Raw genomic sequence first — 23,755 nt, 5'->3', positions numbered from 1 at the left:
AAACATCTTCGGAAAATAGTCCCAAAAGAATATGTATTTTTTAATAAAATACTCTCCTATATTTGCTTTTTAAACAGAAATCAAAACTAAAATTGATGTATATCAGTAGCAAAAGATGAAACTTGTACTTACATTCAGGTTTTGCATTTTAGAAGTAACACTAATATTCTGAAGTGTTCTACAAAACAGAAGTTCTTCACATGATTTCCATTAGAATTCTAGTCATTTTGGAAAGAAAATACGTTTGCATCTGGCGACTAAAACTGATGGAATTCATATCAGTTCCATAAAGGCTCAAGCAGTCAAAACCAGCAAGATTCAGTGAAACCAAAAATAAAAAGAGTCACATCAGTACAACTTGGCAACAGCAGGGTTCTAGCATGTATGCCTCAAACTGCAGTGGAATCCAAAATCATTCTGAACACTTGAATATCGGTCAACCTAGGTCAACTCTTTCTTGAAGCTGAAAGAATGAAGCTGCCTGCTCTAGGTGACCCTGCTTTGGCAGGGGGGTTGGACTAGATGACCCACAGAGGTCCCTTCCAACCCCTAACATTCCGTGATTCTGTGATTCTGGGAAGTCCTATCAGGGTGAGGATGGTGAGACAGTGGAACAGGTTATCCAGAGAAACTGTGGATGTCCCATTGTTGGAAGTGTTCAAGGCCAGGCTGGATGGGGCTATGAGCAACCTGGTCTGGTTGAAGATGTTCCTGTCCATGGCAGGGGGTATGGACCAGACGATCTTTAAAGGTCCCTACTGACCCAAACCTTTCTATGATTCTATGATTAATATCCTGGACTTCAGGGTGGAGAATCTAGAAACTGTGGAATCCCCGCATTGGGCATAAACTCCAAATTCATTTTTATATATGCAGAAGCCTGGAGTCAGAGAACATCTGCTATTCCGTAATGTGCTTTGGTTTTCTCACTACTAGAATCAGTCAGCTTGACCCACCAGCTGGCACGCAAGTCCATGAGCCACAGGTTCCACGAGGAATTATGTACGGCAAGTGTTTCTCACAGTCAGTAGCACCCTGGGATGCATATTCAAAGAAATTTTGCTTTGTTGCTGCTCTTCCCTTTCCCTTGTCCCTCACTCTGCTGTCACAGACCTAAGATACAATACATTGCAATCCTTTCAGAGAAAATCGCCAAATGCAGCATGTCAGATATTAACCTCATTAACATCAAGAGAACGTTTCAATGGATGCTACCAGCAAAAAGTTTGCAGTCTGAGATGTCCATAGTAAGGATGTTATAAAAGCCCAAGTGTCACGGCAGTTATTGTTACTACTAATGCTGTTCACCACTGTGATGTAATGCTTGAATATACTCAATATCGCTGTTTCTGTAACAAACACCCATCTAACAAAACTAACAGTTACCTAACAGTCTTGAAACATTTATCTATTCACTTAGAACAATTCACATTAACCCTCAGATGGTGACATAACTGGTTCTGGGCTAAAAAGTAACTGGCCCACTACCAGTGCACTTACAAAATACTCCTCGATTCTTCTGGGAAGCCTTTTCACACCAGGAAGCCAAGCACACCAGGACACTAACGCAGGAAGTGTAATCTTAGATTCATACCCAGTTAAACACTGGATGCTGCATACAAAATGACTCTCGGTGTATTTGGGAATAGCTGAACTACCGAGAAGCCACTACAATTCCCAGTCAAGTGGATTCTCAGCCATAACAAGTTATTTTTTTGCATTGGCTAAACTGTCACAAAAGCCCTTTGTTTCTCTCCCTCTGGGAGTCTGGAAAAAATGAGGAAAGACGGGCAGATGGGAAAATATACAACCAAAACATATGCAAATTCATTACAGAAAATGAATCTCTCCTTCTTCAAGGGCTTACTTCCATGCACACAGTGCATGACTCCTATAACACAACTCTCTATCCAGACATACAAGCACGCCTTTGAGTTTTCATCCAATAGCAATGACCAGCGTGTCTTTATTTGGTAAAAATGTAGATGGAGCACTGAGTAGCCTGCTGCAGTCCACATTAAGAAAGACTTCCACAACAAATATACTTCATTTGTGTAGAGGTCTGGTGGCATGTGTCTAACCAAACAGGGAGGAGATACATTAACAATATATAATCAGGTATGGCCATTTCTTCAGATCTCAGCAATAGGAGCAGTTTGACATAGGCTATGTTTATTTTCTAGGTAATGCAAAATCTTGAGATAACTTTAGACAGAAGTTTGAGCTGTTCTCCATAGCACCTGAGGGAAAAAAAAATACACCAGAAGGATCTAATCCCTTCCCCGACCGCTTTGAAGCCACTAGAAGGGATACTTTTATGGATCAATGTAATAATCAACAGCCTGGCAGTTTTCAAGAGCCTGCTGTATTCTGAAAGTTAGTATTTGAACCAAAAATACTAGGGAATGAGTTTTTGAACTTAAACAAAGAAATGTAATAGTCCTCTGTATTCCTACAGTAAAAAAAAAATTCAAGCACGGGTGATGTGGAGAGACAGCCACCAGTTGCACCCCAAAATTACTCATGGGAAGTCTTTCACCTTTTTAAAATACAGCCATGAAGAATGAGGTTAGTGAAATGAGTAGAGAGCACTAAACTCACTTTGTTTAATCCTCTGGAGCAGTAGTGTGTAAGAAATGGAGCTACACGATGAGAACTCTAACACTGAGAACAACCCGATGCCCAAGCTGTGAGATGGCACACTGGAAAACTGAGATAACCTTTCAGCCTGAATCCCACGTGAGGACCTGGAATGCAAGGCAAGATCTCCATCAGACCGTTTCACTGGAGAAACGTATCTGAGAGAGATCCTGCATATGAACTACTGCTTTCTTGTTTACATCTAAAATAGAAATGTTGACTTTGGAAATTCCTGATATGGAGGAGACCCACTCATTCTGTCTCCTCCAACATCAAGCTTCAATATGAGACCGTGACTGATAGTGCTCAGGGCAGAACTCAGCCTGCTTATGGGTGAGCCTCCTACTGAATGCATCCATCCCAGTCGGTCCCCCATACATCGAAGTTTCTTGATGAAAACAGCACTTTGCTGCTAACACAAGATCAGAGCCAACACCTACATGTGTAAGGTTGTCATGGTCCTCTGATCTCACGGACCTGGTTGTTCTGCTCTCAGCCACCCTGAGGAATGGAAAAGCAGTCTGAGGAAAAGGCGAACAACCCACACCACAGTAAAGGTTGTGTACTGGCAGGACAAACACAAGACCAGAATAAGACTCTCCGATCAGTTCATGTCCTCTTGTGAACTGTGCCAAGGAAATAAACAAATTTTCTTCAGCTGAGCAGAATCAGGGCCTCCTACATCGCAGTCTCCATAGCGAGTGAGTCAAACACAGAGGCCTTTCTGGAGAGTTAGCTTTAAGTGTGCCCAGGCAAGTACCTGGGTCAAGTATGAATGAGTCATCACCGAAAAATGTGTTAATCAAGTCTTAAAGTAAGGCAGATCCCTTCCTGTAACCCCATGAAGCAGAAGGAAGGTAGGGGGTTTTTACACTTTTGGAGTGTGATGTTGAACCTGGAGAAAACAAGGATGGTTTCCCAGCTGGCAGTCTAGTCACATATCTATACCTTCCTCTGTCTCTGCAATTACGTATGGGTCTTGCCACTACTGAGGATCAGTTTCCAGACAGTGCAGAAATCGGCTTTAGTCTAAGAAGTGAGAAGTCCTGGCTTACCAGAGGTGAGAAATGATAAGCAGGTGAGGGAAAAAAAAAAGATTAAAAACTATAAAACATGGAAAAAAAAAAGAAGGAAGGGAATTGACAAAATCTGTATTTTAATATCAAGGGCAATTAGAATATTCTTGTCTGGTTTTGGTCTAAAATGCAATCACCTGTATGGGATTTTTTGTACTGAGAATATTGATTTTATAGTATCTCTCAATTTTAAATGGGGAAATATTATCAGATCCTTTGCAAGACCAGATTTTTATTAACTTCTCCAGAGGTACTGCTGATTTAAACTCAATCCATTCGTACAGATGATGAAGTCTCTCAAAAACTAATGTTGTTAAATCATAAACATCAAAAATGATGCACAGTGAATTTTGGGGAGTCTACAGTATGTCTCACACTAGGCAGCATGGCAAAAAGCCAAAAACCAAGTCTAGCTAAGTTAAAAAGAATGTCCCAAACAAAAAAGAAAATGTTCACCCTCTGCCTTGTGTGACTGGCTGGAATGAGATGGAAATTGTTTAAAATGAAAAAATAGTCCAGAGCTGTCCATTGTTTCTTACTAATTTACAGCTAGGGTAAAATTCTTCTGTAAATCCTACTTACTGTTCAGTAGTCACATATCCAAGAAAACTTTAGAATAGCATAGGCCTACAAAATTAAAATAATTTATTAAATCCCAATAACTGTACTGTGCTGAAGTTCATTTAGTATTACTCTGGGGGACAGGAAAGCATTTAAAGTGATTCCTTTCTCTTTCCCCAATCTTTTCTCCATGGTCAGCACTCAAGAGCAGCAACATGCTCTTGTCTCCAAAAAACTGTTGTTGAACATTTTGGATAACTTCTTTTGCCTGTTATTCTGGGCATGAGATTCCCTGCATGTGCCTAACACTTGTCATGTTATTCGGGACAGATAAATACACATTTAGGCTTCTCGGACTGATTCTACATTCTTCCTGTGCAAGTATCACACACACCGGACTAACATGGCATTGTGGCATTAGCAGACTTACAGTTTTTTCTTGTTACTACTGTAAGAATGTAGAATGTAGAAATATGTCTTTTACTTAAAGTTCAGTCTAATCTGTACATTTTAGGGCCTGAACTGAACACGCATATAGCTCACAAAAATGTTTGTTTCTTCACTCTTTTCCTTGCTTCTGCAAGTAGGACTGCTAACACGAATGGTAAACTGCCATCAGAAAACAGTGTAAAACAGCTGAATATGAAGAAAAATCCTTTCTCCTCACCTACAGCAGACTCCGTCAGGGCACCTATTCACTACAAAATCAGATGTGGTGTGGAAGAATGACCAGCAGGCTTAAGAGAAATGGAAGAGATGATGTGGAAATGTGTATTTCTAACTCCTCCACGCGACCTTTAGGTTAGTTTTAAGGGTGGAAACAGCTGAAAGCATGATTTCACTGAATCTAACAACAGATACTCATTCAGTATTTCTCTCTCTGAAGTTTTAAAAGCATCACCACAGAATCACAAGAAGCACATCGAGTAAAGCCACCTTTCCTTCTGGTTCTGTCATCCTGTCATGCAGATACACAAAGAAACTATTGTGAAGGCAGCACCAACAGGAGAAAGCAGAAGTCATTCAAAAGAAGTGCTGCCACAGTACTGTTCAAAATGCCTAGTGATAATATTTTTAATGCATCAGTGTGAGAGTCTGGGAACATGGAAAGGCAGGGTCAAAGGAAGCATCAATCTACCTTCATGCTTCCTGCACCTGCAAGGAACTTACAAGAAGTTTGGGGTCCTTTCATTTTGGACAACTGTGATAGCAACGTTCACCCCCAAAACTGCCAACGAGGGCACTGACAGGAAAGTGGACAGATTGGCAGACCTAAATGCATGCTCTCAAAAGCTGTTCCTGACCTTCCTCATTAAAAAGGAATTGTATCACAGCTCTGTGACATCTGTATGCATCCAGAAGATGACCCCAGACTCCCTTCTCTTGTTCTTGGCTTGCTCAGAAGGAACAAGAACTGCTCATCTCACCAACCATGTTGACAGTGGGTAATGTCAACAAATTAAATTGTTCAATTAGTTGCACTGAGTGGGAAGTTCACAAGATTGCAGGACATAAAAAAAACCCTGTCCAAACCAGAGTATTTATTACATCTTCTGGTTGCAGGGAAATTTCAAACTTTGGTTAATAATCAACTAAACCACTTTTAGTGAGGGTCACGGAAGGAAGACTTACCTCTGTAATTGCTTATGTGAGCTCTTCTTTATAACAAAATTATATACATTCTCTGTTTTCAGAAGATATTGCCATGTTCTTAGCTATATCTCTTAGCAAACTTCTGCTAAAGGCATTTCTTTATTTTTGACTAGAAATTCTATCCTACACTTTACATGTTATTAATCTAGCATTTGTGAGTGGCCAAAGAGAGAGGTAAAATTATGCACAGATAAATAATTGCAAATATGTATCAACTATCATTAATAAACCAAACATTTACTGCCATTTATAAAAGCATTGATCACTTTTGACACTAGCAAAAGTGTAATGTCACGTACTCATTTACTCTTCTTTTTTCTTGTTTCTCGCTTCTCAGGTGAAGTCCCACCACTTCCTTCACATTTATGGTCTTCATATATTTCTGTACAATTTTTATGTAATTTCCTTCAAATTCATAATCATTTTCCTGTCCTAAAATCCCTCAAAAAATGGACAATTTCTTCCACATTTTTAGGAGCTCATATCTAGTTTGACCGGTTTTGGCGCTTTTTTTCCTATAATGATTTCTTTGACATTCATTCTTTCCTAAATGTAGATATTCTGAGGCAAGCAAGGATATAGACCACATAGAACAGCAGATCAGAAGGAAATGACCCCATTTTATGACACTGGAGACAGACTACTTTCACAATTTTATCAGCTGAGAAAATTAAATAAAGAATTCGTTTGGCTGCTCTGAACAACGGATTTGCAATTTGCATAGAAAAAAATGATGCCAAAACCTCAGAACCCATCAGTGTTTTACCACAAGCTCAGTTCTATTACATTTTAGTGGAGGTTCAAAGTTGTCTAAAGAAACCATTCTCTTCTTTCTCCAACTGTAAATGTGTCACTTGAGAGTTCAGCTTCCAATAGGAGCAGTATCTGACACACAGCTAATTTTAGAATATAAAGTGCTCCTCACCATATTGGAATACATATAATTTAAAATAACTGTAAACCTAAACTTTGCAAAAACAGAAAATTCAAGCACTAACGAAAAAGCATAATTTGTAATTGAAAGAAAATAATATTTAAAAGAAAAAAAAAACTTTTTTGTCTTTCCAAAAAGAGACAGAAATTACTAAGTTTTATTTCCCAAGAGAATTATGCCACTTCTACAAAGAAAATTACAGTCACCACAAATTGCTCCCAACAATTCCAAAGCTTCTTCATTTGACCACTTGAAAATCAAAGTTCTTTAAGATTATAAATATAACTTTTTATAACTCTGTTATTACGTACTGTGAATGGGGAAAGTGGGCCAATCTTGTGGCCGTAGCGTCGAATGGCCTCTCTGATGTGGCTGGGCTGGATGGCATCGCTTTGAGCCTCTATACCACAGGCTGCAGTGCTCTGCAACAGAAAAACACATAAATTGTTACTAAATCAAAAACACACAACAGACCTACAGTGCATAAAGTATGGAAATAAACCTTTATAAAATGGACCAATTTTTTTTTCCTGAGGATACACATCATTGCTGCCACACACTAGACTGGAGAAAAAAAGCTATTAACAAATCAAAGCAGACTTTTACATGAACTTTGCTTAAGAGACCCAAAGAACACCGTATTTGTCCTCTTAAATCTTTCACCTAGTGCTGCTGTATGTTGCAATTGAAAGGAACAGAAAATGTCCAAACTAAAACGAAAAGGTCATATAAGTCATACTGCAATAACCACAGAAACTATTTTTAAAACGTTTCAGGCTCTCATTATGATGTCAAGGGGTGGGGAAAATATTGAACAAGTACGCAAAGTGGAAAGCAATTTGACACAAAAATCACCATTGAGTAATATCAGATTGAAATTTGAAGAGGAAACACGTGACATAATGGCATTAGAGGGACACAAAAATATTTTAATTACCTCAAACTGGAATGTTTTCAAATTTCAGATGACTTTTTGGATTAAAGACCGGAAATAGGAAAAATAAGAATTCACTGCTACTGGTCCATTGATTGATTTTACAGACATATCCCTGGGATTTTAAAAGAAAAAGTTACTCTTTTTTCCTTGCTAGTCAAACTGAAACGTTGGTTTAGGCTCCGTCTAGACATGGCTGCTTGCCAGAATTCAGACAACTTATCAGAACAATGGCTGCTCGGTAATAAATTCATTGAAACGATATTAGTGAACCCACTAAGAATGAGAAAACTTAAAGTTATACACTGAAGTTTAATGTACACCCATATACAGTCCCCTCCTACATTTACACTACATAGTAATGTTTTCAAACTTGGGATGTATTTTACAAAATGTTTTATTTTCAGGAGTGCTGAGTCCACTGGAGCCTGTGTGTGTACACACAGAATTATTCATAATACGATGGCAGACTCTTGCCTTGCTGATTGACGTTCATAAAGAGAACATGAAACCCAGATATTTTCTGCTGGACTGGGCCTTGATGGACTGAGAATAACTTTCTTCCCCAAGGTAACTCATTTCTCTCAATGCCACAGTTATACCCAGTATATACCCAACCAAACTGGATGTCATGGGAACATTTCATTAAAACTGTGCACTTTTTAGAATATAATTATTTTAAAAGGCATTAAATCAAATACTAAGAATTTTAAAATAAATTCACAACACTAGCGAAATACAGTGTATCAAAAACCCTACATCTCCAGCTAAATTCTTGTTCCTAGGAACTATGTGGAAATCAGCCACAGAAACAAAACATAATCAAATGTAATATAAAAAGGAAGAGGAAAAAGCAAAAGTCTTCAGAGAGGTTTTCAGGATTCACTAAAGGCTTTCTAAATGGAGTATAAGAAAGGCAGAGAGAACGCTGAACTTATTAGGAGTATCTGCAGCAATGATGACACGAGAAGGAAAAAATACATGTTTTTCTATCTGTCATCGTAAAAATCACCGGTTAAACTTTGTGAAAAATGAGTATTTGTTTTCGGAGAACAACAACACACATGAGAAAATCACAAGCCACTCCACTGCTTTGCAGCCAAACAAGTACTGCCACCACATTTTTCCAAAACCCCCCTAGGTTACTAACACAGTGCTTCCTACCCAATTTATTCAATCAAATCTATTTCCCTTGTGGTTTTAAGGTACATATCTCCCTCTCAGACAAGAATATCAAGGATCTGCAACAGGAGACAGGTATTGTAATATTTACATGTCACACTAGACATCCATATCTATGCAAAGTAAGCGAATATTAAAACTGAATGCAACCAACTGGCATAAAAATAAAGCAGGTCAGGCAAAGTTGTCATAGGCAAAGAAGGGAGTTGCTGAAGGCTGCTGGGAGCAGGAAAATCGTAGCCACCTCCCTTGCCTACTTTGCTTGTGCTTTGACCCTCAAACCCCACGCTAGCTGCTGCCGTCAAAGCAGGGGATGATTATTTGTGATGTTGTGGCTCTAGAGGAGCAGCTCGTCTTAGCAAACTCAACAAAGTTTGCAGGGATTACTGAAAAGCTTTAGCCTAGTTCTGACAGAAAGAATACCAAACCACACACGTGGGCCTACAGTAACATTGATAGTTCACGCGTGACATAGGTTAAAATTAATATTTAAAATGAGACATATTATTTGCTGAAGATGTTTTGGTTTCTTTTTCTTTTTCTTTTTTTTTTTTTTTTTTTCCTCCAGGACTGTGCACCGAATACCTTTTTTCTTTTCCTTTGTTTGGATTTGGTAGAGTCCTGTCCAGCTCCACCGTTCCCCAGGGCTCCTGATGCGGTTTTCCCGAGATGCTGCTGCCCTACGGAGGCTGGGGGTGTGGGTGTAGGAGGCGGGGTGTTTTCCGGAGAGTCCAGGCTGGTCTTCACACTTGCAGACTGCCCTAGGAGATGTGGCTATAAAAGCAAGATGTCAAACAGCCATTGTATAATCAAATCACACGAAAATTTTATTGCCTTCTTAGATTTACTGTTAGAAGAGAAGGAATACAGAGTTAAATTTGCTCTTTCTAGAGGCTACTATAGCTATATCACAGCAATGCATGCAATATAGCACTTACTGCACTTGCCACTGTTGACAACTGTAATCTCCACATCAGCAATACAGCAAGCCGAGAGACCCCCCGGGGACTCCTGCGTCCAGCTCTGGAGCCCTCAGCACAGGACAGACCTGGACCTGCTGGAGCGGGGCCAGAGGAGGCCACAAAAATGATCCGAGGGCTGGAACCCCTCTGCTGGGAGGAAAGGCTGGGAGAGCTGGGGCTGTTCAGTCTGGGCAAGAGAAGGCTGCAGGGAGACCTTACTGTAGCCTTTCAGTACATGAAGGGGCCTGCGAGAGGGCTGGAGAGAGACTTTTGAAAACGGCAGGTGGTGACAGGACAAGGGGTAATGGCTTTGAGCTGAAAGAGAGGAGATTTAGATTAGATATAAGGAAGAAATTCTTCACCACGAGGGTGGTGAGGCCCTGGCCCAGGTTGCCCAGAGAAGCTGTGGCTGCCCCCTCCCTGGCAGTGTTCAAGGCCAGGTTGGACAGGGCTTGGAGCAACCTGGTCTGGTGGAAGGGGTCCCTGCTCATGGCAGGGGGTTGGAATGAGATGATCTGTAAAGTCCCTTTCAACCCAAACCATTCTGTGATTCTATGAATACAGAGAGAAGGAATTTCCACCCAAGAGAAGAGGATTTCCGTTTAAAGATACTGTTAAGAATTTAACATTTAGAGCTATAATTTAATGTCTTTCCATCTAAATCCATAACATAAATGTTAATAAACTCCATAACAGACGTCTATATCAATATGAGATTCAATGACTTCTACTTTGAAAGCAACAAACTACTAAATACCTGTAAAACACAAAATGCATTAATATGTGAAAAAGCAAGATTTACCTCAGCAGAGTTGTGATACTGTATGAAGGTGGCAGATATGGCATGACTGAATGGGTCACCAGCTTTGGGAGCCATGTCCTGCTTAACCAAAAGGGCCAAGTCCACCAGCTGGAGGGGCAAAAACAGCCAATAAGCAGTGACACGGTACTTACTGCGAATGTCATTGTAACAGCGAAGCAAGAGAAGAGTTATGAGCTGAGGCAGATTATTCTTAGTATTTCTCAATTGAAAAGAAAATTATTCAGTGATATTTCAGCCTAAGGAACCTTTCTTTTCCACTTCTGTAAATACATGGAGTAATCTATCTACCCAAGAGGGCTCCGCTTGGCACTAAGGTAATGTTCTGTTTTCCAGGAAATCCTGCTTTTTAATCCAATTGTGCAATGGGGTTGAATGAGCCTCCGCGCGCTGCCAAAGGTCACATAGCGAAATATGTGGTTTCAGTTTGGACTTGAGTAAAGTTCGTGCTGGACTCCACTCGTCTCTGCCACCACTATAAAACATCTCTGTTTATTTATCAGATGGGTGAATACGGTACAGCACACATCCATCACACAACAAACTGAAAGCCACACAGGAACCCAGTCAACTTGGTTAGCGGCCGTAGTGACTGCACACTTCTGAAGAGGCTCACGACAGTCACCTGAGGCTGAACGACATCCCGGAGTAATTAATCAATTTTGTTCAACCAGGGTTCAGTCAGTATACTCCCTTACCTGTGCCACAGTCTCATATGCTAAATATGCCAAAATCTCCATCGCAACTGCATTTGGCTTTATTTCCATGCTGCTGCAATCCAGCCAGTCACGAAACTTGGACGCTTTCTTTGCTGTCAGTTAAAATCATAAGGGGAAAAGAAAAAGTCAACAACAGGTAGGCCAAAATAATGCATTTTTTCCGGTCATAGAAAATACTGCAAATGTGAAACAAGGAGTGTGAATGTCATTTGATTGGCCAAGGAAGGAATTCTCAAAATGGAATTAGTGGGGAAAAGACTGTTATTTCATACACAACATTTTGGAGACCCATAAGCAGCACAGAGTAAAGAGAAAAACACAGAGTTGATCAACCATACATGAGATTTCAGAACAAGGAAGGGTCTACCTCAGAGGACTGCAGATGGGACAAACCTGATTTTGAATATACTATTGCAAAAGAAACAACATGATTGCATCACATCTTTGGTGAATGAGACCAAGCACTAGAAGAAATCAACACAAATCTCAGTCTAGTTAAAATGATATAATTGTATTAACAATAGCAAAGACAAAAGACCTAGGAAGTCCTTGTGTTAACCATGCAGGGATCAGGTGCTGCCAAGCCAGCCAAAATAATTTGTAGATGAATCTTTCTAAAATGTGTTTTGGACATAAAGGAGTAAGGATAGATGTAGATCTGCAAATGGTCAACACTCAGGTGAGAACTTCACACTGCTAATGCATGAGATCACTTGGGAGGAAGTACAGAGAAAAATACGGGATAAATAAACAGATGATATTTGCTGAGAGAGTAAAAATAGGAACAAGAGATATCAAAGTGGAGCTGAAAAAGCATCATGGAAATTCACAGGAGAACCAAAAAATGGACCATCCTACTTAGGTCAGTGGTGGACAAGCTGATCACAGAAAGCTGTGGAGACTTGGACAGAAAGGATCTAGTTATACAGAGGTCTTAGTGAGGGCTGTTTGTGATGACAGGACAACCAAAACGAAGAAAATACAAGGTGAGAGAATAATTTGAAACAGTTCTTTGAAAAAGAGTCATCAACGAAGACTAAATAGCTAAAGGGAAATTGAGTATTAAACAGAAAACAGGTGTAAACAATGGTTACTTTTTAGGAGGGAGTGAAAAAGCTACACAGGATTGCTGAAGAGAAAAAAAAAAAAAAAGGCAAGAGAAAAAGTGTGAAGGTGGCAGCAGGACCACAAAATGTTCCCTAGAATTTAAATCCTGTAGTACTCAATCCTTTGACAGGCCTTTTCTTTTGCCTGCCTTTAAAACTGCACAGGAACCTGTGGAGCTGTAATTACGAATATATATTGTTAGAACAGCATTGACACAATTTTCATGGGTTTCTATTACAGTAAAAAGGGTTTACTACTATAAACATAGCAATAGATTCACAGAATCATAGAATCACAATACACTCAATTTTTACTGAAATATAAGAAAATAAGCAAAAAGTAGCCTTAGTATGTGCCATCTAATTGAGTTCATATTATGCAACTGAATTTGTGCATGGGTCCCTCTTGCTACTATTTTCTAAGTACTGTAATTCTCTTCTTCCTTAAGGACATTACATGTCACTGAAAAATAACATGGTCATTTAAAAACACTGAAAATACCATTAAGATACTTTTATAGATCACAACCACCTGGTCAGCAACATTCAATTTTATTTTGAAAATTTAAGATTTGTATTTGCTCTGTCTTCAGATGATAATTTTCGTGTTTTAAAGATGACTTTATCACAAACCTCTCATTTGCTGAAGTCACCCTAATCTGAAGTATCATTTATCTAATGGCTCACAGATGTGTGATGCCAAATTACAACTAAGCTTACAAAACATATTGAATCAGGAAAAGAAATGCTTACAAAACATGTTTTCCTACATTTGCTGACATTCGCTGATACAGAACAGTATTTCAAATGTGTCATTTATTTGCCATAAATGAGTCACTCTTTCTTCGTATTTAAAAGGAAAAAGAAGATAAGGTCTCTCACTTAAAGACACCATTGTGTTCGAGTCTGTGTTGTAGGATCATGTGCTGCTTTGTCATGATTTTTACTGGCTCCTTCACCTCACTTTCTCTGACATTTGACCTGAAACCTTAGTCATCACTTAACCGCTTCTGTAACGATGTTTTGCTACATGATCAAGCCCATTAATTTACAGCTCATTATAGCTGTGGCCCACAAGTACTTCTAGTAAGTTGGTTTTCAGTGCTAGTAAAGCCCTAATTCTGTCATCATGTTATTAGTGTTGGAATGGCGTATACTGATGAATTTGGCCAATGCTGAATAAATTCCACAGCAGGAGCTTACAGCTTAAAATAGAAAAGACTCTTTAGTAAGTTCTTTGTGTCTCTGCGGACAGGGAAATAAAAGCAAAGCTTGCTGCTCTTCTCTAATTTTAGATGCCTTCTGAAAAACCTGCAACCATGAAACTTTACTAATATGCTGACTATAACACCACCACGGCAGGCTTCAGGCAAGTATGGGTGTTCATCTGTTAACTCTTCACCAGTTCTATCTTTGCAATCATCCCAACCAGCACAGCATTTGAGCTATAGAAAGCTTGGTAAATATTCAAATAAAATACGCTGCCCGACAGCCTGAAACTATGCTAAATTAACTGTTCCCAGGAGTTATGCAGACAAAGAATTTAAAGTTTTATTATTGCACGTAAAACAAAAATGCTTTCAAAAAACGTGAGGTTCTGCTGTGTTCTCTCTTACATAAAATAATAATTGAACATCTTAATACAGTACAGCCATTATAATACTTACAAAAACTCAACTGACGACTTTCACAAAATTCTGCGTACTGGACCGAGTCCATCATCCGTGTTTGTCTTTCTGCTCTCTGACAAAAGAGTAAAAGTACATGATGTACCTTATTCCAGCAAGAACCGCATTCCACAACAGAAATTATAGCAGCAAAGCGCCCCTGCCATAACCTTGAAGTAACCCTCCCAAATTAAACAAATTAAGATGCAGAAATGTAAAGCACAGATTGGTTATCGGTCTCATGAGTTTAATTTCCCAGAGGAGCGCATGAATTCTTATTTTACAGATCTGCTTGCACACCTCTCGCCTACAACAGTGAGGAGGGCTGAATTAGGGGAGGTGTTGAGCGCTCTTGCCCTGACCGAGGTGCACATTTAAACCGAAGCACATGAGTAGTCTCCCTGCACATTTACAGATCAGATCAGACAAGTAAAAAGCTCTCCTGGGCCAAGGCCAATGTGTTCTGCACTGAGCAGATCTGAACCCACGTGGTTTTAAAATGGGAGAATTAGCGGTAATGAAATGAATAAATTCCATCACACTGACAATTTACCAGACAGAGAGGAGCTCTGAAGTGCCCCTTCCTACACATTCAATATAGTGTAATAATTGTGGTAAATGTGTGTTTCATTTTTTTACACTGTTAACCTACATTTGATTTTTTTATACTTCTGAACACCTACAGAAGACAGGTATTTGGACTGACTTAGAGTTCATTCAACAAAAATAGCTTAAAATGTTCACTATTGGATTCAACTTATTTCACACAGAGTCCAGCCTAAACCAAAAGATTCTACCTCTAAAAAGTCAAGGTATGAAACCATAAACACTACGCACACCCTCCCCTCCACGTATCTACTATGCCGTAATTGAATCGTGGTTGAAGCAGTGCAGAAGTTCAGAGTTAGCTTTGCGCATGTGTTTGAGTTCTGTTTACTTCAGCAGAGCAGGGCTGATTTTTCACAAGGTGGGGATCTGCTCTCTGGAAGAGATTAAATCCTTCACGTATCGCAGGCAGGAAGCAATACTTAGATTAAAGAGAACGATTATCCTCCTCAGAAGCAGACTGCTTACCCAAGTCTCTCAAACAATAACAGTAGATTGTCTTAAATCTCAAGGAAAGGAATGTAACTATCTTCCAAACAATAACTCCATGAATAAATCATTACACCTGGTAAGAACAGAACTGTAACTAAGGATGCAAAGTGGTACCAGGAGCGGCTGGTGGCACCGAGGCTTTACTTCTGCAGTGAGTCCATACAGCCCAAGAAACCACGCACAAAGAAGGTAAAGCGCAGGTATGCTCACATTAAAGACAAAAACAAAGGAAGAAAACACATACACACACACAGAGATTTTGCTCTGATTCCCCGACCACTTTACAGCTGATTCTTTAATCAGATTTAATGGAAAACAAAAGGGCTGTTGATAAGAGTATTTGGAGACAGGCTATACATAGCATTTGGTCTTAGCAGTTTCTCAAATCAGACTAAAATAAAAAAAAAATCAGTACTTCAAATACAGTTTCTTCCTCTATTCTCTGCCTTTTACGTCACTCTTCTATGACAGTCCATTCCATCAATTATGAGATCTTGTTGACAGACAACACGTTCAATTTAGTTGTGAACTGAACCACCAACTGTCCAGGAGCATACCTGTATACTCCTTCTTTCTTTTCTTCTCTACCCAGTCAACCATTTTGACGGTATTTTGACTTTTAGTCACCAGGATAGAAAATGTTCTGCTTAAGCATTTTTCAGTTCTTCTCCCATGCATGCTGCTGGCATCTTGACTACATTTTGTGGAGCTGTCATTTCAGATAAGTGAAATTTTTCAGTCAATCTATTCCATCAAGACATTAAGTAAGTCTAGACTGATCTTGTATCCTTTAAAACTAATTGTCACAATACACGCCATAACTTCAGTCCTCATCTAGCATAATCATAACAGAGATCTGTTTTGCCTCTGAATTAATTCAGTCCTACTTTTGAAGACAGAAGGCTCCACGAGGATCTTCTAATCTGAACTTCTGCATAGCCCAGGACACTTCTCACATAATACATCCTAGAAATGGCAGTCCTAGAATTTCTTGTTTAATTTCACTATATGTTTTAGAAAGGCATCTGAGTTTAAATATTTCACATATTAAGAGAAAACTTCTTCAAATAATTTAAAATGTTAACTTTTAATGTAATACGGCTTAAATTCTGCAACCATTTGTGTCTTTGTTTGCCAGTCAGAAACTACTAGTTGGGCACACCTAGGTAATACTGAAACAATTTCACTTCAGGTGGGTAATCAAATAGACAGAGCTTCACTAAATAGAACATTTTCTTGAAACTTTACACATGGAAATGTGCAGGCTCACAGAACTGTTGTTTGAGATTTCCTTCTCAAAACCCTCCATTTGGAGGTCTCTGTCCCAACCTTCATCTTAAAAGACTATTGCCAACACTAGATGAAGCCAGCTGTAGCTTTCTCTAGCTAAGTCTTGAAAACATCCAAAGACAGAGATTTTATTTCTCCTCTGGGTAACCTGCTCCAGTGTTGCACTAGTCAAAAAGATTTGTAATGCCTGACTTCAGCCTTCCAAGCCACAAGTTGTGGTTCTTGACCTTCTTTATTCTACCCAGCACTATTAAGAAAAGTTTGCCTCTATCATTTTTGTCAGTGTCTTTCAGCAGTTGCAGGCTGCTGTCTAACTACCCTTTAGCCTCCCCTTCTTCAGATTAAGTAAAACTAAGTAATCTCTCTCAGCCTCTTCTGACAGGTCATGTGCTCCAGGGCCCTCCGCTCTGCATAGCTTTCAATTAAACCTTTCCAGTTTCTCAGCATTTCGTGGAACCGAAGGACCCAAACCTGGATGTGGTGTTCCAGATTTAGCTCAGTAGCACCAAGTAGAAGAGCATGACAACTTCCTTTAGTCTGCCAGTCACATTTCTGCAAAAATGTGTGTTTTGCTTTAATATGATGAGATCTAACTGTTGACTTATGTTCAACTTGATGTTCCTTCTCAATACCCAGGTTCTTCCCAGAAGGGCAGCTACTTATCAGCTGACGTCCAGCCTGTACGGGTGCATGGGGTTATCCTGTCCCAGATGCAGAGACTCAATTAAGTTTCTGTTGGTTCAGCTCTCGAGGTTTTCAAGACCTATCTGGACTGAAGTTCCGTCAATCAGTGTGCCAGCCACTCTTAATTTACAGTCATCAGCAGATTTGCAGAATGTGCATCTTTGCCATCATTTCTGCCCACATTGTTGGTGAACTTATTGAACAATATGGACCCCAGTATCAATCCCTGATACACCCAGTTTTTACCTGTTGCCACCTATATGTCAAGCCATTGGCTATCACCCTTCACATCCCGCAGTCCCAGGGATTTAAAACTCTTTGCATCGACAAGGAAGGAACAGGAAAGCAAAATGACATGAAATGCTAACATGAGGAGGTATGCTTCAAAGTCCTATCTGAGATGAAAAAAAGACTTCTAGAAATTTGCCAAGGATACTTTAACTTTTACAGGTATCCCATGATGTAGTACGGAAATTGCAAAAACAGATACATCCCAAGGGCAGTTATGTTAAGTGAAATGATGATTTACCAGTGGCTACTCTCAGCAAATACACTATAAAACTCTGAGAATGTGTGCTGTCAAAGGCTGGTCAATATGCCTCACAGTATGTTCACTGTCAAAACATTGCAAGTTTCTTTACAAGAAACAAAAAAATACTAATCAAAGGTTTAGTAAAAGAAAGGTGTTGCTGAGGGATTTTTTCAATAGGGGCTTCATTGCTCTCTATAAATTGTCTACAGTAGTTGTCCAAACTCTGGACTTCATTTTCTTCTTATATACTAAATGAATACTTACACTCACTTTTTCTCTGTATGAATATGTTTTATGTAGTAAAATTACCTACCTATCTGTGAAATAAAATTGCTTTCTCCCTTTAATTCCCCTCTCTAAAAGGAGTCTTTCTTAAAGGTGGATTATAGAGTGATGCTCTAAAACACCACCAAATAAAATAGCTTTTACTGTAAATAACTGGACTGTATTTTATTCTCAATACACTTTAACAAGAAAAACCACATCATGCTTGGAAACTCACAGCTCAAGGGATAAGCATAGCCATTCCATCAGTCCTACCAGTTTTAGAATAGTCTATAAATAAACCAGGAAATGCAGGAGAATTGAACAGATGGATAGCACAAGTACATCATCTCTAAGGAAACAGCGAAGCAGAATACAACAACAGATCATATTCCCTCTTCACTTCTCAAGATTATAAACAGTAATTATTTTCTCTTACATCATCCCTGCTTTGGAACAATTTAATGTTCCCTTATCTCTGCATTTCTAAGGTGTATTTTATAAACTCAAAATGAATCAATACCATGGGATAAAAAGGGAGAAGAAAGAGTGAGCCCATTACTGTGAACACAGCGTCACTCATGTAAAAAAATTTTAAAGGAAACACCATTCCATGTTTGGGAAGTCACAGAAAGTTTGTGAAAATGCTACAACCTGTAACTAATCCTTTCTTTTAAGTCTACAGAATACCGACTTGCTGTTTCTCACAGTCTTTATTTTTCAACTGTTTCTTCTTGAAAACAAGAAATGAGACAAGACGTTTTAACTAAGAAACAACTCCAATCTTACACAAGTGAATTTTTCCAAATTCTGTTCTGGGAAGGAGTAGCAAGCCACTCCAACAGGGCTAAAGTCCTCTCTCATCAGTATATAAGCAAGTTTGCCGAGAATATTCCCTACAAGAAGAAACACTAAAACCCTGATGATAAGCCACCTTGAAGCAATCTGAGCTTGAAACCAGACACAAGAAATGACATCAGTGATGCTGCCCCAATGGTTTATCAAAATAATTTAAAATGTATAATTTTGCTCCCTCTATAGTAGTTCCAGTCACTCCAAGCAGTTAAGTAGCTGAGTTATGTGGCGTACAGCAGAGTTAAAATACTTTGCATGCTTTCCTTGGAACATGCTGAAGGATGCAGTAGATAGGACCTGGCACAGTAAATGTATGCTTAGTCTTCAAAAAAATGTGTTGCATTATGTCTTTCTTTCGGCATGAAGAACTAAAAAGGGAAAGGAAAGAAAAGGTAAAGAGTTGCATGTTGTCACCTACCATCCAAGATGAAAAATCATCTTATTTTGACTCCATTTTAAAGCTTTCACACTTGACATACAAAGCTCTTTGTGTGTGGGGAAGGCAAGAGGCCAAACGCTAACTTGCTTACCAACTATGTCGTGTCTGAAGGAAATGTGCCGAGTGGCTGCTAAGCTGGAAGATGTGAAAAACGTATGCAGCACGGCTGGACGCCCCTGTGTTTGGCAACAACGGTAATGACGAAGGCGCTGGCATCCCCAACTGCTTGCATATTCATATTGTGGCGTGATTTCCTGATTTCCTTAGCTAAAGACCTCCTCATTGTTCACCTATCATGGCTTCAAAGGAGCTAGGCGACTACCCTAGAGAAAAAACCAAGTTGCCCTGCAAGGGCTGATATTACTGAAAGACTATGTGGAATAAATTTTTTTATTTAGACTAAAGAATAACAGGGTGCTGTATGCTGTACCTGTTAGCTCTCGAGTTGTAGGTCAAAAAGTATCTAGATTTAAAAAAAAAAAAAAGTCATTTGAAAAATAAAGCACAAGGTAGCTCAGTATTCAAGAGCTTACAAAATATGCTGAAAAAACATTTTTAGTCTTCTGTATCTTGAAATTATCTGAGGATTATCACTATCTGAAGATTTTTGTTACATAAAGGAAAAATGTACTTACTCTTCTGAGAATCACTTGAATTGGTAAGCAAAGAAAAAAAGGGTTTTAAGAGTAAGCTTTTTCAAAGATTAAGCTTACTCAGAGTTTTATACGGAAAATAAAAATACCACTTGGGGAAAGATCAATACCTTTTGTAATGTAATACTTGATTTGGCTATAAAGTACAGACATACAAGGAATTTTTATCATTTTTATCCACCTCTTATAGAACATACCATACATTCTGCAGTAACCATTAATCTGAACAAGTCTGCATAGCAAACTTGGGGTCTTTGATGTAATACTGTTTTTGAGTGCTCATCTGTTTAGTACAAAGTTCCCAATATTAGAAGAAAACATGAGGTCTTTTTCTGGCAGATGAAGATGACCCCAACTTTAATGTATTTTCACAGTTATAAATAGTAAAAATAGTTTTGCTTTTTTCTCAACAATATTTTTAACCCCATTGGCCCCAATAAACAGAGTTTAAGACGTTACGAACCTTAAATCTTAACTTTTAGAGTTGTTAAGGATCTACAACTGCAACTGACAAGAAACAAAGCTGAGGATGATGACAAATATAAATTAAAATAGATTTTTTTTTTTAATTATGTTTGTTCTTTAGAGAAAATTGGTGATTTTCTGATCAGGGACGAAAGATGGCATTCATGTGAACAAATCAGACATGTGTAGTATCCTAATTAGTCACCAAAAGTCCCTTTATAGCAAAAAAAGACATTAGGCACTTCTGAAGAGCAACTTCATCCTAAACTAGATGTTTAAAAAAAGTCAGATGAATCACATCTGTGAATTTGTCTGAAGTTCATCAACTGAGGACCTCAGCAATGGAGCCCAGGACACTGGCTTAGGTCTACCTGTCCACAGTACAGACAGCCTCAGAAAAGCAAGATGAATCCTGCTCTGATGAGTGAAGAACACCAGCATCAATAGGGCAACTTCATTTTAGGGCTAAGCAAAAGCCAAGGCTAAAGAATGACTCAGTAAATTTGGTTCCTGCTCCGATCTCAAAGCAACTCGTGTACACAAAGGCAGCTTTGTAACCCGGGTGTGTGTTAACTCCATTCATCTTCCTCAAAGCATGTAAAACGTAATCTAACAAAGTATGTGCAGATAAGTAGGGGAAAGGGAGCTGGCAAGACTATTTAAGATTATGTAAAAGTTTCAAGGGAATTATGAAGAAATAAAGCAAATGAAATTGCACAGACAATAACAAAATGAATGGATTAATTCCCAGCAGTCATGATCTCATTGCTTAAGGAATAAATAAAACTGACCTCCTGATAGGGACTCACTGCCCCTGTAATACTTTGCCCTTGAACATATGCAAAATCTACACATACTGTATTTATTTGAACCAGCTCCATATCATATCCAAATTCCTTGTCTAAATTTATTACCGCTAGTCTGAAATGTGGAGGTGGGACCTGAAAAAGAAACATTGCCATTTCATGAAATACCTTGGATTTCTACAGAAAAATATTTTTTTTCTGCTATAATAAGTATCATCATGACTTGTAAAACCATGTGTTAAATTTATGGCTATCTTCTACCAGTGTTTCCAAACACCGTAAAATAATTTTGGATAAACTATGCTAACAAACTTAAAAAGTTATGTGGGATTTGTTAATATATTAAGACTACTGACCTTCCCTCACTTCTCTGGTTGAGGACACTGTAACACCTTTCTGTGGTTTCCATCTGGCTGTACATAAAAAACTTTACATACCAGGTTAACATTATGATACCTTTATGTCTTCTGGATAGCATTCTTCTGAATGCTCACCCTGACTCTGTATCACTTCATAAAATCATAGAATGCTTTGGGTTAGAAGGGACCTTTAAAAGTCATCTAGTCCAACCCCCCTGCAATGAGCAGGGACATCTTCAACTAGACCAGGTTGCTCAACTCATATGTGAGGCTCACATAAACAGCTTCAACATCTCACAAGTAAAACTTTCAGCCATAAAAACAGGCCTCACTCTTTGTCTGGGAGATACAATCAACCAAACAGTCCCTTTTGCATAATGAGTTTTAAATTTTTTCTTGTATTTATGGTCAAAATCAGCTATCGCATTCTATTTACCAATAACACAATAATTATAGAGGCTCACTTGTAAGCAAAAGGAAAACACTGTAAGACATGAGAAATTTTAAAACTATTTCTTTTAGCTTTGTGACCAGAGATATGAATAAATGGATAAATAAAAGGACAGATTAGAAATGTCTATTTAATAAATATTTATATTGAATTCTATATAAAATTCTTGTACTTATTATCTTATGTATCATCCTAAAAAATCCTCAACTACGTCTCACTCTCATACTACTTTCTCCCATAGTTATTTGCAGATATCTTGGTTTTGAACCCAGCTTAGGCATAGCCACCTGCATCTAGGATAGGTGATATAGCACTGAACAACTGAAGAATTGCCTGACGAGTGGTCTGATGCCCTGAAACCGCACTCCACCCACTCCACTGAAGTCCTTCCCACACCAGGCTGATGTGCTGTTGGTCTTGTTGCCAGAAACTCATGGCGTGTTTTTCGCTCAAAGGGTGTTGCTGGCTCGGAGTGGTATTGGCACAAAACACCTTGCACTCTTGTTCACCATCTTGGATACTGAAGAGGGCTGGAGGATCCATTTCAGCTCCTACTGGTGCATTAAGAAGTATGTGGCCAGCAGGACGAGGGAGGTTCTCCTTCCCCTCTACACTGCCCTGGTGAGGCCCCATCTGGAGTACTCTGTCCAGTTCTGGGCTCCCCAGTTCAAGAAAGATGAGGAGCTACTGGAGAGAGTCCAGCAGAGGGCTACGAGGATGGTGAGGGGACTGGAACATCTCCCCTATGAGGAGAGGCTGAGGGAGCTGGGCTTGTTCAGCCTGAAGAAGAGAAGGCTGCGAGGGGACCTAATAAATGCTTATAAATATCTGAAGGGTGGGTGTCAGGAGGATGGGGCCAAGTTCTTTTCAGTGGTGCCCAGTGACAGGACAAGGGGCAATGGGCACAAACTGAGGCAGAGGAAGTTCCGTCTGAACATGAGGAAGAACTTCTTCCCTCTGAGGGTGACGGAGCACTGGAACAGGCTGCCCAGGGAGGCTGTGGAGTCTCCTTCTCTGGAGATATTCAAGACCCGCCTGGACAAGGTCCTGTGCAGCCTGCTGTAGGTGACCCTGCTTCAGCAGGAGGGTTGGACTAGATGACCCACAGAGGTCCCTTCCAACCCTTACTATTCAGTGATTCTGTGATTCTATACTTACAAATATCTGAAGGGTGGGTGTCAGGAGGATGGGGCCAAAGTCTTTTCAGTAATGCCCAGCGACAGGACAAGGGGCAACGGGCACAAACTGAAGCACAGGAAGTTCCCTTTGAGCATGAGGAAGAACTTCTTCCCTCTGAGGGTGACGGAGCACTGGAACAGGCTGCCCAGGGAGGTTGTGGAGTCTCCTTCTCTGGAGATATTCAAGACCCGCCTGGACAAGGTCCTCTACAGCCTGCTGTAGGTGACCCTGCTTCGGCAGGAGGGTTGGACTAGATGACCCACAGAGGTCCCTTCCAACCCCTACCATTCTGTGATTCTGTGATTCTTTGACCTTGTCCAGGCGGGTCTTGAATATCTCCATCACGTTTCTGTGATGGCAACCAAGTCGTAGCCGTCCTGCTGTATAATGGCTTCCAGCTCCTCCTGTTTATTGCCCATGCTACGT

The 23,755-nt window shown here is 39.5% G+C and overlaps 1 protein-coding gene across 6 annotated transcripts in view; it reads right to left on the bottom strand.

Annotated features, from left to right (window-relative positions):
- SUPT3H (SPT3 homolog, SAGA and STAGA complex component) overlaps positions 1–23,755 on the bottom strand; it is a 286,392-nt gene that overhangs the window by 49,422 nt on the left and 213,215 nt on the right. For all 6 annotated transcript variants that reach the window (XM_075414982.1, XM_075414988.1, XM_075414984.1 and 3 more), the window contains 5 exons: positions 14,255–14,330; positions 11,461–11,573; positions 10,745–10,852; positions 9,566–9,754; positions 7,176–7,286 (listed from right to left, as the gene is read on the bottom strand). In XM_075414982.1, coding sequence (XP_075271097.1) covers positions 7,176–7,286; positions 9,566–9,754; positions 10,745–10,852; positions 11,461–11,573; positions 14,255–14,330 — 597 coding nt within the window. The remainder of the gene's footprint in view (positions 1–7,175; positions 7,287–9,565; positions 9,755–10,744; positions 10,853–11,460; positions 11,574–14,254; positions 14,331–23,755) is intronic.

The sequence above is a fragment of the Opisthocomus hoazin genome, chromosome 2 (genome assembly GCF_030867145.1).
Source record: "Opisthocomus hoazin isolate bOpiHoa1 chromosome 2, bOpiHoa1.hap1, whole genome shotgun sequence".
NCBI classification, from domain to species: Eukaryota; Metazoa; Chordata; class Aves; order Opisthocomiformes; family Opisthocomidae; genus Opisthocomus; species Opisthocomus hoazin.
This window is presented reverse-complemented; position numbering and strand designations above follow the sequence as displayed.